The sequence below is a fragment of the Rhincodon typus genome, chromosome 35, assembly GCF_021869965.1.
Source record: "Rhincodon typus isolate 14 chromosome 35, sRhiTyp1.1, whole genome shotgun sequence".
Taxonomy (NCBI): Eukaryota; Metazoa; Chordata; class Chondrichthyes; order Orectolobiformes; family Rhincodontidae; genus Rhincodon; species Rhincodon typus.
Genome location: NC_063366.1, coordinates 3,436,765 through 3,454,721, shown reverse-complemented (window position 1 = coordinate 3,454,721; position 17,957 = coordinate 3,436,765). Strand labels below are relative to the sequence as shown.

The 17,957-nt window shown below is 41.0% G+C and overlaps 1 protein-coding gene across 4 annotated transcripts in view; it reads left to right on the top strand.

Moving 5' to 3' along the window:
* The window catches only part of LOC109934455 (zinc finger protein 271-like), a 21,688-nt gene extending 10,386 nt beyond the window's left edge, over positions 1-11,302 (top strand). The window contains exons 2-3 of one of the 4 annotated variants that reach the window (XM_048616806.1): positions 1,846-1,855; positions 7,527-11,302. In XM_048616806.1, the coding sequence (XP_048472763.1) occupies positions 1,846-1,855; positions 7,527-8,663 (1,147 nt within the window). In that variant the 3' untranslated portion in view covers positions 8,664-11,302. Of the gene's footprint in view, positions 1-1,845; positions 1,856-5,229; positions 5,270-7,040 lie in introns of those variants that run through there. The other 3 variants (XM_048616807.1, XM_020533233.2, XM_048616808.1) reach the window with 3 other exon arrangements.
* The last annotated feature ends 6,655 nt before the right edge of the window (positions 11,303-17,957 follow it).

Below are 17,957 nucleotides of genomic sequence, written 5' to 3'. Positions count from 1 at the left end.
CGTCAGACTTCCTGCTCCTCTGATGCTGCTTGGCCTGCTGTGTTCATGCAGCTCTACACCTTGTTATCTCTGTCCCAGCAGGGTCTGCCTGAAACCTCCACCACCATCAATCAATCATCAAGAAAGCCAATTTAATTTTTGACTCAATCATCAAACATCACTATGTGTAGACATCAATATGTATAGAAGCTCCAGCTTATGCACACATATCATTGTTTCTCTGGGAAGATTTCCTCACCCAAAGAATTGGGTGATTCAGAAGAATGTGTGTCAGGACTTTTCCCACTATGGACAAGAGGGAAACCTTGAATAATTTCTGCAGTATGATTTATCTCCCTTCTTGAGGGGAATTACAATGATCACATTCTGGAAGTCAGCGGAAGTTCTTTTAACTCCCAAATTTAGAGAGTTAGTTCATGAAGGCTTGAATGTGAGAAAAATTCCATCAACTTTGTAGCCCTCAACTGGAATATTATCAGGGCTTCAGGCTTTTATGTTTCCCATCTGTTTGATTGTTGCAGCTGTCCTGTTGATGGTTACCCATCCATGGATTCTACCATAGGGCAGTGGGGGATTGTTACAAAATAAAACAGCAAACCAAACCAAATGTGCCTCACTATCTCTGGATTCACAACACAGTATAATTAAAACATTAAATGACCCTCAAAGTTGTCTAGTTGGTCTAAACCAGAGTTTAAGAATAACAGATCTTGAACACAAGGTTTATAGCTTAAAAAAAGTTAACAATTTATCATTAGTGATGTGATTTTAGCATAACATGGAGAAGCAACAAGATAACCTAATTAATATGTATGATCTGAAGTCTAATTTTTTTTTTACATAACCCCACCCACAGAGGGACAGTTGAGGCATAAATTGAAAAGAAAATAGAAAAACCTACCCGTTCAATAACAGTTACCACTGATGGATACCAGGCCTTCATGAAATCCTTTGACAATATGTTGTTTACAGGTATATGGAACTGTCAATCTTGCTTGAATTCCAAAGTTACTAGTTAATGCAATTGGTTTCAGCAGACTTCCAGAAGTATATTTACTTTATTTCTAATAGATTAGGATTATTTTCTTAGAATATTCAACAATTCGATAGCTGGTTGAATACTAGTGAAAGAGTACAACACAACAACAGTCTCTGGCAGTTTTCAAAACTCACTCTCCTGCCACAACCAAGTCAGAACCATTACTTTTCTCTTTCCAATCAGCATTTTCTGTGTTTGGCTAGTTAGCACTGGTCCTCTCTTGATTTACCAATTCAACAACCAACCAGCTGCCAGCCTGGGACATAGCAACTGCTTGGTATCAATTCATCCATGGTGCTCTTAGAACAGTAATTAAGTTGCATTATCTTCCCAGCCAGTTACCCACTGAAAATTCCTGTCTTTGTTCTCATTTAAAACAAGCTGCTGAATAAAGTACAACTATTAACCTCAACTCACGGTTCCAAGCCAAAAAAAAACTAAAAAAAAATAATGAAGCACACTCCAGGATAGACTGGATGGTATCAGCTGTCCGTGTCCATGTTTGAGATGTTCAAAATGTTTTTCTCAATTGCTAATAAACTGCATTGACATCCTTATGAACAAAAATACAATCCTGTGAGCAAAGGGAAGTTCATCCATTTAATTTCAGTCTGTAGACCCTGGTGACGTAAAATAGCTTCATGTCCAAATGATCAGCATGTTGTTGGATCTCTCTAGCTTTCTCTTACCACCATATCTTTTATCTTCTGAATTTGTCTTTGGACATCAGCTGTGAGCTCTTGATCTGTGACATTGGGTTGTTCTGCCTGCCAATGAAGGCTGATTTTTTTTTCCCAGGAGGTCACATATTTGAGCGTCATGTTCACTAAGCCAGTCTTGGTGACAGCAATGCTCAAACCCAATGGTCTGGACACGGGAATTCATTACAGCTAACTTTATTTTAATCTCACTGTTTGGGAATTAAGTTTGATGTGTGAAGAGTTTCCAAATTGGTTGTGAGCTGTTCCTGAAATACCTCCCTTCGGTCTGGCTGTTTTTGGGCTGAGACATTGATCTTCTTCCTCTTGGACTTTGGGCCTTGTGATGTCTTGGTGTTGGGTGAATGTTCATCACTGATCAAACAAGTCAATGATTTATCCAGCAACATGAGGTCCCCACATGAATCAAGTTATACAGACATCACTTAGAACATTGACTTGGCTTTACACCTCCCAGAGGAACCTCCAACATGTCATAGATCCATAGAGCTGTACAGTATGGAAACAGACCCTATGGTCCAATTCGTTCATGCTGACCAGATATCCCTAAATTAATCTAGTCCCATTTAAATTAATATTGTAAATTATTGTTGTCATGAATTATTATATAGTCATTATAACTAATCATTTATGACCATAAGAAACAGGACCTGCTCCACCATTCAATAGGATCATGGCTGATTCAACATTCCTCACGACCATTTTCCTACCCTGTCCCATAACACTTGATTCTGCAACTGACCAAGAATATAGATAATTAATATTGTAAATTATTATTTCTAATGCCTTTTGAGAATTATTTCCATGTCTGAGGTTGTGAATTAGCAACAGGAATAGGCCACTGAGCCCTGTGAGCCTGCCCTGTTATTCAATATAACAAAGGACGATTGAATCCTTCAATGTCTTTTACTCAATTACCTGTATAATTATTACACATAATTCTGATTGTTAATTTGCATAATATTATCTGTATAAATATTATATGATTCCTATTTTGAATCCTGCACTGACTGAAGTTATTATGAAGGTCCAACTTTCTCAACCTCTCCCCTCACCTGAGGTGGGGTGTCACTCAGATTAACCCACCACCTGTCCTCTCTCTCTCTCTGTAGTGAGACAGAAGTCATGTAGTCCTCTGGGATGATTATGACTTTACCTATACTTTTTACTGACACTGTGTTGTGATCTATTTGTAAAATGATTATATATTATTGCAGTGGTGAATTGGTCACAGAGAATGTAGTGAATTATTTGTATTCTTAAATTATTGTGTATTATCCCAATAGTGAATTATTCCACTCTTCTCAGTAATGTCTTTATTACCAGACAAATCCAAGAAAAATATTGAGAACCACATCAGGAATTCTTTGTTACATTCAATGATGTGGCCCAAGGTATTCGATTCAATAAATCACAGGGCTCTATAGATTTGCTCCATTGACGAGGATGTCCAAGAAAAGTCATCACAATGATGCCAGTGCTTCATAATAGTGACTTTAATTGTCTTGGGTGGGAGATCTTCAGCATTCAGACTGGTATCAAGCAAGGATGTGTGATAGCCCCCATTCTATTTACAATTTACCTGACAGTGAGTATTCATCTCAGCAAAGATCAACTACCTTCTGATGTCAGTATTAAATAGAATCTTCATGGGAAACTCATTTACCTCGGTCACCTCCCTGCCAAAATTAAACTGACCACTATCGATACATATAGTTTGCAAATGACTGCAGTGTCACTCTGCAACATATTTTCAATCCACTCTTGATCTGTTCAGTTCTGTAGGTGTTTCCATCATCTATCAATAAAGCTGTGTAACTTCTGACCATCGGAATTGGGAGCCAGAGTAAAGCACAGGAAGTTTAAAGAAATTTCTGTCTGTAGTATTTTGAGAGAGTTTCCCCATGTAAATGTGTATGTCAGTAAAGTGAGCTAAGTGTGTATGGGATTGAATTGTACCCTGCTCAGTTGGTGTTGAGAATTATAGACAGATGCTGTTCACATGATGGATGTTTGACGAATACCATGGTGAATGTTTGTACTCTCCTGTCTGGGAGGATGACTGTCCTAAGTATGGTGAGGGAGTGGGGGTGAGCCTCAATAGACCTGAGTTCCCTCAGCCCATCACAACTTGATGTAATATCAGTGTGATATGTTCACCTTACACAAAGGTTCATTTTATGTTCTGGGAAAGATTATCCCAATCATTTTCAAATGAGTCATTTTCAAATATTTTCTTATTTTGATAAATTCCACCTTTGGTTTATGTAGAGTATGTTTTGAATAACAATAATAAATTACTTCATTAAATTTAGGACAACACTCAGCAGGAGCAGAGCTTTTTGGAGTTTTGTAGAAGAGCTGCTTTCCCAAGGTGCTGGGAGTGTTTGATCATACTCACACGGTACTGAAGGTAACCAAGGAAACTGATCGGGATATTGAAGCATGTTTCAGGGACTAATTACACCTGGGAGTGGATCACGGTATTTCCCAGAGAGAGAGAGAATGGTCACAATCATTATAGTGTACTTCACACTGAACAATATCACTCTCAAAAAAGGTCTAGACTAGGACAGTTCAGGAAAGATGAATAGTCCGCTACATCCTAGGAGAGCGGACTGAACTGGTACCTGCTAGGAAAGACAAATGGACTGGGGGATCACGGAAAAAAATGCATGTACCAGGACACAGTGGGAGAGCAACCAAAAAAGGTGAATATTGAGGAAGAGTCTGAGGAAGGGTCACCAAACCCGAAACGTTAACTCTGTTTCTCCCTTCACAGATGCTGCCAGACCTGCTGAGCTTTTCCAGCAACTTTGTTCGTGAAAGTGAATATTGAGCCTTGGACATTCAAACCGACAGAAGCTGAATCTTCACAGGTGACAAAAACTGTTGCTGAAAAATCATCAGGTCTGGCAGCATCTGTGAAGAAAAAATCAGAATTAAGTTTCGGGTCCAGTGACCCTTCCTCAGAACTCAAGGATCCTTTTGAACAACTATTTTTGTTCCTGATTTCAGCATCTGCAGTTCATTCAGTTTTTCTTTACATGTGACATCTGGTCAGACCAGCGACATCGGATAGCAACTCAAGGAGCAAGTGTGTCTCATTGCACTCTCACAGTCATAGTGACAACCCCCCAAGGCCAGATCAATCTCCAACCTCCCTCCTGTCCCCATATCTCCTGATGTTGTCAGATTGAAAGTATGCAAGGATGAAGAATGCTATTCCCACACCAGAAATCTCAATCATTTACCAGAGGAACTGAGAAAGTAGCTTCAATAAGTGAGATTTTATTCAGATGGGACAACGACACCTGATCTTCTGCTCACAGTTACCTCCATTTCACCGGTCAGTTTCCCAAGTTTCACGAAACTCACGTTGCTGCAGAAATATTTGGATTGACTGTGAGAGACGTCAATCAGAGAGCCCACCCACTCTGCACATTCTCTCCTCTTCCTCTTCCAGAGCTGGTTCACTTCCAATGGGGACTGCAGACCAAGTGAGGAGATGGTGAGTGAAGGAGCAGCTTTTATACAAATTGTATCCCATAATATCCAAACCAATCTTCAGGCAGTCTGACTATCCTGTGGGTAATCAGGGGTGGAAATGTCCCTTATGCTGTGTGAGAAGATCCAGCTGAGAGAGCTGTTTATTCGGTGCTTTGTGCTGAACTGTTTGACTGGAGCTGTGTGTTGGATATTGAGTGTGTTTATTGGAAGCATTTCCCTTCTGATTTCCAGGTTGAGTTTGTTGATGGCTTATTCCTGAATATGAGAAGGTGAGGTGTAATTATCTGGGAGTGCAGAGTGTCTGAGGATTCTTACTGATTTCCCATTGTTGAGTTGTGTGTGTGTGTTGGGAGCTGGTTATTATCCTGTGAACTGTGAATGATCAATTCTCTCTTTCTGTTGGAATCTGGATGTGGCCTGCCCTTTCGGTTCCTCCAAGATCTCCCACCACCCTGTCTCTGTAACAGCATCAGAGAAGATTATAAAGATTTTCAATAATAGACAGCCCTTCACAAGCAGTAGATTTCCTAAAGTTCTTTACAGCCAGTGAAGGACTTTTGAAGTGTGGCAGTCACTCTGCGCATAGCAAGCTCCTACAAACAGCAATGTGATGATCATTAGGCAATCTGTTTTTTAGTTGTGTTGATTGAGGGAATAATGGACCAGGACACCACGATAACATTTCTGTTCCAAATGTGACTCGAGTCATTGGGAATAAGAGGGAAACTCTGCAATGTTTGGACTCATATCTAGCACAAAGGAAAATAGTTTTAATGATTACAGGTTAATCATCCCAGTCCTGGGAGATCACTTCGTGAATTCCTTAAGTAATGTCCAAGGCTTGAAAATGATTAGTTGCTTCATCAGTGACCTTCTACCCACCATTAGGCCAAAAATTGGGATTTTTCTGACAATAGCATGATGTTCTGCCCCATTTATGATTCCTCAGATAATGAACAGTCCATGTACATATGAAGCAAGATCTGGAACATTGCCTGGCTTGGGCTAATTAGCGACATGTAACATTCGCATTGCACAAGTGGCAGGCAATTACCATCTTCAACAAGACAGAATCTGACTTAAATTTGAATGGCATTGCCATGGCTGAATCTCCTACTGCCAACATCTTGGGGTACTATTGACCACGAAGTGAAAAGGGTCCAGCCATATAAAAATTGTGGCGATAAAAGCAGGTCAGAAAGCATGAATTTTGTTATAAGTGATTCATCTACTCGGCACAAGTCAGGAGTGTGATGGAATACACCCCTCTTGCCCAGATGATTGCGGCTTCAACAACACCCAAGAAGCGTGACATATCCAAGATAAAGCAGCCCACTTGACTGGCACCATATCCGCCAGCTGATGCACAGGGGCTGCAGTGTGGACCATCTATACAGATGGACTGTACTAACTCACCAAAGCTCATTTGACAGCACCTCTCAAGCCCACAACTTTTTTACCACCTTGATAACAATAGCATCAAATGTGACCATTTTCAAATTCCCACCTAAAGCCGTGTATGGAACTATAATGGCTCTTGCTGGGTTAAAATCTGATAATTACCTATCAGTGTACCTATCTTCACAGACTGAGACAGTTCAAAAAGGGGGCTGATGATTACCTTCTCAAGGGAATGGGCAATAAATGCTAGCCTAGCAAATGTCACCCACAGCCTGGGAAAGTATAAACAAATAAAACCTGAGTAGTTAGTTACTTCAATACAGGCAGAGAGAGAATCAGAGAAAATCATGTTTCCTTTTTCTGTTTTGCAGAGAAGTTGTGCCGTAGTATATCAGAAAGGATAGACACTGCAGATAGATCCTGACCATCACCCAAGAAACAACTGCACAATTGTGCGAAGACATCCAATCCCTTCGCAACATTGCTCAACACAGAGAAGGTTGGGCAGTGAAACCTTCATCTGGAAATTGGTTGGGTCAAAGGAGCTTTGACACATCATCAGATCTGAAACTGGTCAGTGGTGTGGAGCCTTCTATCAGAAACAACCTTTCTGAAGGTTCGGCTGTGGGTGATCGGTCAGGGTGAGGCTGGGAAGTGTGAGTGGCTCCAATTGTGGTTATTCATCGAGCCTCATGAACCACTGACTCATTCCTGAAGGTTCAAGTGTGAGGAGTGAAAGCAAGCTTCACAGGTTCAATAAGTTACTCTGAGACACAAGGAGCAACCGTTAATGAAGGGTCAGTTTCATGGAACAGAAACAATTTAAGTGTGAGGTATGTGACCAAATTTTTGCAAAGTCATCAACGCTTGTGAATCACCGACGCATTCATACTGGGGAGAAGCCGTTCAAATGTGAGGAGTGTAACAAGAACTTTTCACAATTATCAGGCCTTGTGAATCACCAGCCTATTCATACTGGGAAGAAACCATTCATATGCAAGGTGTGTGATAAATCATTCTCACAGTCTTCAAAATTCCTCATACATGAACGTATTCACACAAGGGAGAAACCATTCACTTGCAAGATATGTAACAAATCATTCTCAGATTCATCAGCCTTTCAAAGACATCAACGCATTCATACAGGGGAGAAACCATTCACCTGTGAGGTGTGTGACAAATCATTCTCAGTCTCATCGACCCTCCGTAAACACCAACGTATTCATACAGGGGAGAGACCGTTTACATGTGAGGTGTGCAACAAATCGTTCTCACAGTTAGGAGCCCTCCACTCACATCAACGAATTCACACAGGCGAGAAACCGTTTACATGTGAAGTGTGTGACAAATCATTCTCACGTTCAGGGAACCTCCGAACTCATCAACGCATCCACACTGGTGAGAAACTGTTTAAGTGTGAGGTGTGTGACAAATCGTTCTCATCATCAATGAAGCTCCATGTACATCTAAGTAATCACACAGGAGAGAAACCATTCACGTGCAAGGTGTGTGGTAAATCATTCTCACACTCATCAATCCTCTGTACACACGAACGCATTCACACAGGGGAGAAACCATTCAGATGCACTGGATGTCTCAAATCATTTTTGGATTCATCAACCCTCCGCAGACACCAACGCATTCACACAGGTGAGAAACCATTCATGTGTGAGGTATGTGACAAATCGTTCTCGCAGTCATCGAGCCTCTGTGCACACCAACGCATTCACACAGGGATGAAACCATTCATATGCAAAGCCTGTGACAAATCATTCTCAGTCTCATCAAGCCTCCGCAGACATGAACGCATTCACACTGGGGAGAAACTGTTCAGGTGTGAGGTGTGTGAGAAGTCATTCTTGTACTCAGATAGCCTCCGCAGACACCAATGCATCCACACAGGCGAGAAACCCTTCAGGTGTGAAATGTGCAGCAAATCATTCTCAAGGTCATGGAACCTCCTGCTCCATCAAAGGAGCCACACCGGGGAGTAACCTTTCAATTATGAGGTTTGTAGTGAACATTTTGTGATATCTTCAATCATCTGGGACACCAAAGGATTCACAGGAAAGAATCTCTCTTCACTTGCAACGTTTGTGACAATGCTTTAACAGTCAGCATAACATTGGCCAATATACTCACATAAGGGATAAACTCTATCAGTGAGGTTTCTTTCATAAGGTCTTCACACAATTATTGGACCTCCTGGTATATCAGTGAACCCACACAGGGCCTACCTGGCCAAGTTCTTGTCCAATCCATCCTCAGAGTATGAATCTGTACACAATCTCACGGTGCAGGGTGTTCAGTGGGACTGGGACACAGCACAAGAAGCAGCTTTCATTCCCATCAAACACCTAGTGATGACATCACCAGTGCTGAGGGATTATGATGTCAACAATGGAGCCACCCTGCAGTGTGATGTCAGTGACACAGGACTTGGAGCAACGCCCATGCAGTGAGGGCAACCCGTTGTGTTTGTATCCAGAGCGTTAACACACACTGAACACTGTCCACACATTAAGGAGCCTGGTTATTGCCTTTCATTGTGTGCTTTTTACCTCGTAGCTGTTCAAGAGAGAGAAAGTGACAGTAGGGCGTGCCACAAGCCAATTCAAAAGATTTTTCTCAAATCCACAACTATCTGCACCACATCATTTGCGATGTGTTTAAAGGATGATTCATTTGCAGTGATATCAGTTGAAAATGAAGTACAAGCAAAGGAAGCAGATGCTGTCAAGAACTGCGCTGTCAAGAGCTGCATTGTCTTTGATGGAAATTGATCCTGGTACAGAGTGTGAAATATTTCACATTCAACAAGAAATAAGAAAACAAGAATGGTCTTAAACCATCAAGGACGCATCTATTGTTGTTGGAGAGTGTTGGGCAAATGGATAGTGACTTTTAGAAAGGGTACGGTTTTCTTGTGTGTTCTTCGGATGATACTTTTTCTCCACTGATGCTATTTGTGTTTTGTGTTTTTTTATCTCCTTTGACATCACTGTATATTGTAAATACTTTTTTTTATTTTTCTGTGTTTATCATTGTGGATGAAAATGAGAAAAGAACTGTTTTTAAAAAAAAACCAAGGATGCTGAAAGCAAGTAATCTGGCACCCATTGTAAGCACAGTTTATTGCAGCTGCTGATTCAAGCAGTTGTAGAAGGTGCAGATGACCTAAGGGTGTGTACCAGTGGAGATTCAACCAACAACAAGCAGCTGGTTTGTAGACTAGTGAGAAGTTATCAATGAAAAAGACCTTCTGCCTGCCACCAACTATATCATTAGTTCTCAGGTACCTGAACAGCTTGGGACTGTGAACAATACGGGGGGAAGCCGTCAGATCTCCACCAGCTCAGGACCTCCCTCTGTTCTCTGCTCTAAAAACCACTTTAAGTCTTAAGAAAATCGGTTTATCTTCCCTTCAGCAGATGCTGTATGTTGTGACTTATAATGAATAAGTAAGAGACCTTTTTATGTGTGAATCAGCCGACAGTCAACATTCTGATCAGCACAAGAACTATCCCAGCAGTGCATTACCCCTGTGAAGTGTAACAGTATGTTTATGTATGTGTGTCTCTGTGCTTGTGTGTTGGGGAAGTGGAATTTGAAAGGGGTAAATTTTAATGTACATAAATTAGAAATTCTGTTCTTGTTAAAGTTAACAATGTATTATAATAAATAGGTCTTCTATTGTTACTGAAGCAAGCTGGTGTGGTTTGCTTTTAGCCTGGAGAGCAATTCATCAAAGGCAAATTGGCAACTTTGATAACTTCATTAACTTTGAATATTTATGGTGACTTCAGGAAATCTGGGGTTTGATTTCCAGAGTACTACTACCAGAACAACACCAATAACACTTACCATGGCAACAATATTGCCCAGAGAAGCATGAACCAGCAGACAGCAAACAAACAGACGACAATATCTCACATGTACTGTAAGAAGACCTAAGCACTTTAAAGAACACGTGTCGCAATGCTGAATAAGGACAAGGAAATTGGAACAGAGTAAAAGAACAAAGAGTTATTCATGTGATAATTTTTATGCACTATGCAGAGAAACCTGGAAAAAATGTACGCATTGTTTTCTTTTTTCATGAAAAGGAAGATGTTTGGATAAATACTTTCTAAAACTGTGGCATCCCATTAATGTGTCTTTTGACATATGCATGTAAAGGTATGAAGGCAGCACAACTTTACACAGTGCATGGAACAGTCTTTAAAATTCAAATTGCTGAAATTATTTCTGGAGAAACACGAGTTTCCTAAAGCGTAGGAAACTGACCGGTGAAATAGAGGTGACTTTCAGCAGCAGATGAGGTGGGGATTTAAACTCATCATTGTCCTATTTAAATAAAGCCTCACTTATTACAGTTGCTGTCTCTGTTCTCCTGGTAATTGTTTGACGGAGATTTCTCGTGTGGGAATAGCATGCTTCATCCTTGGAGGTTTTCAAACTGACAACATCAGTGTGGGATGTGTAGCCTCAAATGTGTCTGACAGCAGATCAGAAGAGGAAAACCCATATCATCGAAGACAGAGATGATGATGTGCAGTCGTGGATCAGCACATGCACAGGAGAGAAGGGCTCAGGACAGCATGTGTTCTCTGACAAAAAGGAAGATATGCCCCACCATCCAACCTAGTATCTAATGAAAGGTGATCTAAATCTGAAATGTGATCTTTTTCTTTTTTACTGTTATTTTCAAGCCTCTATTAAATTAGCCCGAGCTTATACTTTATCTAAAAGTGCATTCACTCAGCTCTTTTAAAACAATGGTAAATTCTTGTGGATTCTGGAAATTTCATATGTATTAAGAAGATGCTGGAAATACATAGGCAATATCTGTGAAGACAGAAGCCACCTCTCAGCAGCTGTGACATACCTAACTACACTGTCCTCTTCTTCTCAGTTGTTCAATGAGTTCAACTGCTGTCAATTGGCCACTTTGACCTCTTCAGTTGGTGCCAGAGAAACTGCTTCAATGGCTCTGGAGTCCAATCATGGGTTTATTCTAGGCCCTCATCGATTTTTCATCCACATGCCCCCGCCCAGTGCAAATCCATTTGATGACAGAAAACAATTTTCATTCCCGGTGTGGGTGCTCAGAGTCAGAGGAATTCCCACTTCTGCAAACCCAACTTTTAGAAATGGGTGGCTGGTCTTCCCATTTTCAATGTAGTAGGTGAGGGGTCTGTTGGGGTGGGTGACAGAGGAGGACCTGAGGATGGATGCCTGGTGTGGGGGCAGGATGGGCAGAAAGCCTACCTTAGGCTTTGGCACACAATTAAGAATTAACACATAAAACATACCCCTAGCCCTCACAACTTAACTCCCTCACACTCCTCCACAGACTCTCTATGCCACATCCATGCCATCTAATATCCTATCTTCACCCTTTGATCCCACACCTTCTAGCTAACCAATGTCCCTGTACTCACCACCCATGGCCCTTTATTGTCCCTGTGAATGCTTAGTCCCAACTCTTGCCAAAATCTGGACTCATCCATTAGCCTTTTCCATTTCATCCCGGCTCACTTAGAATCCACCATGTGCAGACCTCAGGGACCGTGCACATATGTGAAGAAATAAAGTATTGCAAACTCAGTATATTGATAAAAACACTCATTCATAAAAGCACATTTAATATGTTTACATCCTTCCATAAGATAAAGCCTCATAAATAAACAAATATTTAATTCAAATGCAACAAACCTTGGAATTCACACTTCCATATTGATGAGTCCAAAAGCATTTGTGGCTGTCAAATTGTGGAAGTGAAGGCACCTTCTCTGATCAGAAATGCAACACTAATCCTGTATGGGAAAGTCTCAGACATGTGTCCACAGAATATAATACAAAACAATAATTTATTTTTTCAATTCTCAAGTCCTCTTTTCAAGTATCAAAAGACCTGGAGTTTTAAATGCCTCTATAGTTCTGACAAGTTTCTTTGAAAGATTTGATTGGTCCACTTGACATCTTTGAAAATTTTTTGGTAACTTAACAGTCCTTTGACACTCATTGAATAGCTTTGACTGTCCTTGACCAGCTTTGACCATCCCGATGAGTTAATGCACAACCTTCTTCACCTTCAATCATTTCAAAACTCATCTGAACTCTCCCAAAGGTGTTTAGGGACCAGATCCAAACTTCTCCAAAGGGGCTTTCCCAATGAAACGCACTGAGAACAGACTTGGTCTGACCAGGTCTGCTCCACATATCCACACTGTTCCAGACTGAAGTATTACTAAAATGTAATTTAAATGGAAACAGCTGATTCATTTAAATGGCTAGATAACCTGTGAAGTGCACAAATGTGAAACCCAGACTATGACTAAAGCTGCTGCCATGAAAATGGGAAATTACATGTTCCAGGAAAAGTGGAAAGAAAAATCAATGACTGTATTTGGGACCGAAGTGCACAAGAGATCTGAACCAAATAAACAGCAAATTCTACTTCAGAGACACAGTTTGATAAAATTATATTCAACAAATAAATTCACAAGCAAATTTTTGGTGGCAAACACTCTGGTGCACTGAAATACATACGTAGGAAAAAAAAGTAACGATCCTCCAATTACTTTATAACATTGTAAAGACCATATATTTTTACTTTTCTGTAGTTTTGATTGTGGACTAAAATGGAAAAGAAGTGATTTAAAAATGAAATATTTTTGAAGGATTTTACAAGCAAGTAAACGGAAACTCACTGTAAGTACTGTTTTCACAGCAGTGGCAATAGTGGAAGCTGAGTTTGGAGACAAGCTAAGCCAATGCAGGTTTGGCTGACAATGACTTATTGATGACAAAGGTCTTCTAGCTGTCAACAACTATTTGATTGGCTTCCAGGTAACTCAAAAGTTTTGGGGGATAAATGTCTTGACAGAAACTATCAGACTTCTGGTAAAGGAGCCGTTCTTGCTCGACAGTAAAAAGCATCTCAAGCCTGACGATAATCAGTTTATTTCCCCTTTCCAGTTGTTTTAAGCTGTGAATAATAATGGATAAGTCAAAAATCTTTATTTTTATTTTAAGTGTGAACCAGTAAAGCAATTCCACTGCCTTTTCCTTTTTGTCTGTGCTTCCAAAACACTGAATATTCCTGTGGAGCTGGAGGAACACAGCAGGCCAGGCAGTATCAGAGGAGGAGGAAAGTTGACATTTCAGGTCAGGACCCTCTGATGCTGCCTGGCCTGCTGTGTTCCTCCAGCTCCATACTGTTATCTCTGCCTCCAGCATCTGTAGTTCTTACTATCTCTAACTGAATATTCCTGGATGTTCACTTCCCATCCCTGGTCACCCTGCATTAATGTCACTGTATAACATTCAAAGCTATGGGCTAAGTTCTGGAAAGTGGGATTAGTGTAGCGAGGTGGTGGGTTTTTTTTTGTTGCAAATGTGCTGGGTCAAAGGGTCTCTACTGTATGGCTCTATGACTCAAAAGTATCTGCAGAAGCAGAATCAAGGAGCAGCACATCCCGACAAGGTAAAAGGACCATCTCAGCCAGCCCTTACAATGGGAGGCAATGGCCTAGTGGTATTATCACTGCACTGTTAATCCAGAGACCCAGATAACGTTCTGGGGACCTGGGGTTTAAATCCCACCATGGCAGATGGTGGAATTTGAATTCAATAAATATCTGGATTTAAGAACCTAATGATGACTGTGAATCCATTGTCAATTGTTGGAAAAACCCATCAGGTTCACTGATGTCCTTTAAGGAAGGAAACTGCCGACTTCACCTGGTCTGGCCTACATGTGACTCGCCAGACCCAAGGCAATGTGGTTGACTCTTAACTGCCCTCTGGGCAATTAGGGATGGGCAATAAATGCACCTAGCCAGCGATGCCCTCATCCCATGAATGAATAAAAGTAAACTGTGTGAACAGAGAATACTGAACTGCCTTACCAGTCTTTCCGTCCATCCATAGCCCCATTTTGTTTCCTGGTTGTGTCTCTCTGTCTGCGCCCAGGGGGAGTTTATAAAGGGGTTTAGAGTTTTAACTAGAAGAGATATGTGTTGATGGCTCGTTATTGTTTATTCATAATTAGAATTTATTTATTTGCAATAGTTAAGTACAGAAATCTGGTCTGCATTTTCTTTCAACCTGGGTCTAAAAGACAGGGATGACAGGGAATTCTGTGCACCTTTTAAAGTTCTTAACTTTTGTTGGGAATAGCAATGTTGTATTTCCAGCATGCTACCCTAAGAAGGCGTAACATTATGAAGGCTACTGCAATAGATTTGCAATAGTGATCTGGATTAGATGATATACAACACAGCCTCTGGTGGAGAATCATGCTGCAGTGAGAGTTGGGCACAGTTCTCCTGATGGAGGTCCAAGTGTCTTCGCTACCTCAGGTTAATATGGGTTAATATACCACAAAGTTAATGTAACCTGTTATAGTTACTGATATGTATTAAAGTACATCTTTGAGGCAAAGACAAGAGCTTCTTCTTACTCATGGTCTATCGTCCACTACAAACTACCTAACAACTCCTTAAACTAACAAAAGACGGATAACTGGTGGCAACCAATGACCCACGATATAAGCAGCATATATGTGGTGACAATGCTATTCATCATCATAAAATCTGTATCAGTGTTTGGTTTTGGGATAGGTCAACAATCACACGACACCAAGTTATAGTCCAACAGATTTTCCGAAAGCTAGTGTTTTAAATAAACCTGTTGGACTATAACCAGGTGTTGTGTGATTTTTGACCTTGTCCATTCCAGTTCAACACCGGCACCTCCACATCATGGTTTTGGAATAAATATTCATTTCATTCCCAGATTCACTTTGAAATTGGACATCTTTTCACTGCCCTGATTGGTTACTTGGTCAGAATGCTTTGATTGGATAATCAGGGATTCCAGCGACGTGCTCTTGTGACAATAGATGTGAAGCTGAAAAAACACAGGACAGACAAAGGGTTTTGGTCTGAAATGCTGACTTCCTGCTCCTTGGATGCTGTCTGACCTGCTGTGTTTTTTCAGCTTCACGTCTATTGAGTTGGCTTCCGGCAACTGCAGTTCTTACTGTCTCCACATGTTCATGTGATGTCAGTTTGAACACATTCTCATGCACGCGGCAGAGTAATGGAGGTCAAAAGAAATCACTGACTTGAACAAAATGTATCCATTCAGGAAATAAGCTCAGGGGAAATAATCACTCTGTAGAGGAAGGGGAAATGTTTGAGAGAGAATCGGGGGAAAAAGAGATGGTGGGAATTTGAGAAGATCACACACTTAATTTTTGGCATGTGAGTCTGTGATTTACTGGAGATTATATATTTGAGTGAAACAGATATCTGCCAAGGTCTCCAATGGATAAGCCCATAAATTAAAGTGCTAGACAGTAAAGATGACCAAATGTTATCCTTGTAGTAATAAGCAGGTTAGAATTGATAAACAACAGACTCACCATTTGAGAAACTACAAAATGTAACAATATTCCTAGATCCTGAGATTTGCCTAAAAACAAAGGACAAAAATAATTATCTACATTTCAAACTTTTTAAGAAGATTTGTAGCTCGGGTTGTGGATGAGGTTGCAGACTTGGTTGCTGAGCCGGTGTGTTTGATTGCAGACATTTTGTCACCCTGCTAGGTAACATCATCAGTGTGCCTCCGGTGAAGCATTGGTGTTCTGCCCTACTTGTTGTTTATATGCCTCAGTTTGCTGGGGTGGTTGGCACCACTTCCGGTTTTGTTTCTCAGTGGTTTGTATATCAGGTCCAGTTCAATGTGTTTGTTGATGGAGTTCCGGTTGGAATGCCAGGCCTCCAGGAATTCCCTGCTATGTCTCTGTTTGGCTTGTGCTATTATTGATGTGTTGTCCCAGTCAAATTTGTGTCCTTTTTTATCCATGTGTACTGACAACAATGAGAATTAGTCATGTCTCTTGGTGGCTAGTTGGTTTTCATGTATCCTTATTGTCAGTTTTCTTCCAGTTTGACCTCTGCAATATTTCTCACCGTCCTTGCTTGGTATTTTGTATATTATGTTAGTTTTATTGATTGTGGATATGGGATCCTTTATGTTCGTCAGTAGCTGTCATAGGGTTGCTTTGTGTGCTACCCTGATACCTCGGGATCTGAGTTGTCTTGTAGTCATCTCTGATATGTCTCTAATGTATAGTAGGGTGACTAGTGTGTCTGGCCATGTTGTGTCTTCTTGTTGTGGTCTGTCATGGAGGTAACAGCGGATTGTGCTTTTTGGGTATCCATTCCTTTTAAAAACTCTGTCTAAGAGTTCCTGTTCTGCTTTGCACAGTTCCAGGTTACTGTAGTGTGTTGTGGCTTATTTGAATAATGTCCTGATGCAACTCCATTTATGGATGTTGGAGTGGTGCCTGGTGTAATTAAGTATCTGGTCCATATGGGTGGTCTTTCTGTATACACTGGTCTGGAGTTCCCCGTTGTTCATACATTTTACCATTACATCTAGGAAGGGTAGTTGGTTATTGTTCTCTTCTTCTTTTGTAAGTTTTATTCCGGTGAGGATGTTGTTTATGTGTCGGTGGGTTTCTTCTAGTCTGTGCATTTGATAATCACCAAGGTGTCACCTACATTGCATATGCAAAGTTTGGGTTGGATAGTGGGGAGCGCTGTCCATTTTAATGTTTGCATTACTGGTTCTGCTATCAGACCTGATATCGGGGATTTTGGTGTTCTGTTGATTTGTTTGAATATAGGAACATAGAGGATAGGAGCAGGAGGAGGCCATCTGGCCCTTAAAGCCTGCTCCCCCATTCTTCACGATCATGGCTGATCATCCAATTCCATAGCCTAATCCTGCTTTCTCTCCATAACCATTCACCCCAAATGCTATAACTAATTCCTGTGGTAATGAGTTCCACAGGCTCACACTCTTTGGGTGAAGAAATGTCTCCTCATCTCTGTCCTAAATCGTCTATCCCAAATCCTCAGGCTGTGACCCCTGCTTCTGGACACACCCACCATCAGGAACATCCTCCCTGTATCTACCCTGCCCTGCCCTGTTAGAAATTTAGAAGTCTCTATGAGATTCCCCTCATTCATCTGAACTCCAGCCAAAACAATCCCAACCTAGTCAATCTCTCCTCATACGTCAAACCCTCCATCCCCAGAATCAGCCTGGTTACAATTGTTGAGGGTAAAGTGGGTTGTGAGGCACAGATCCAGCAGTTTCAGGGTGCTGTCCTTGATGATACTGTTGGTGTTGTGGGGTGTCTGCCTTCCTGATTCATCCAGCAGCATGGCAATTGTCTGTTTGGCTAGGTCAATGTTTATGGA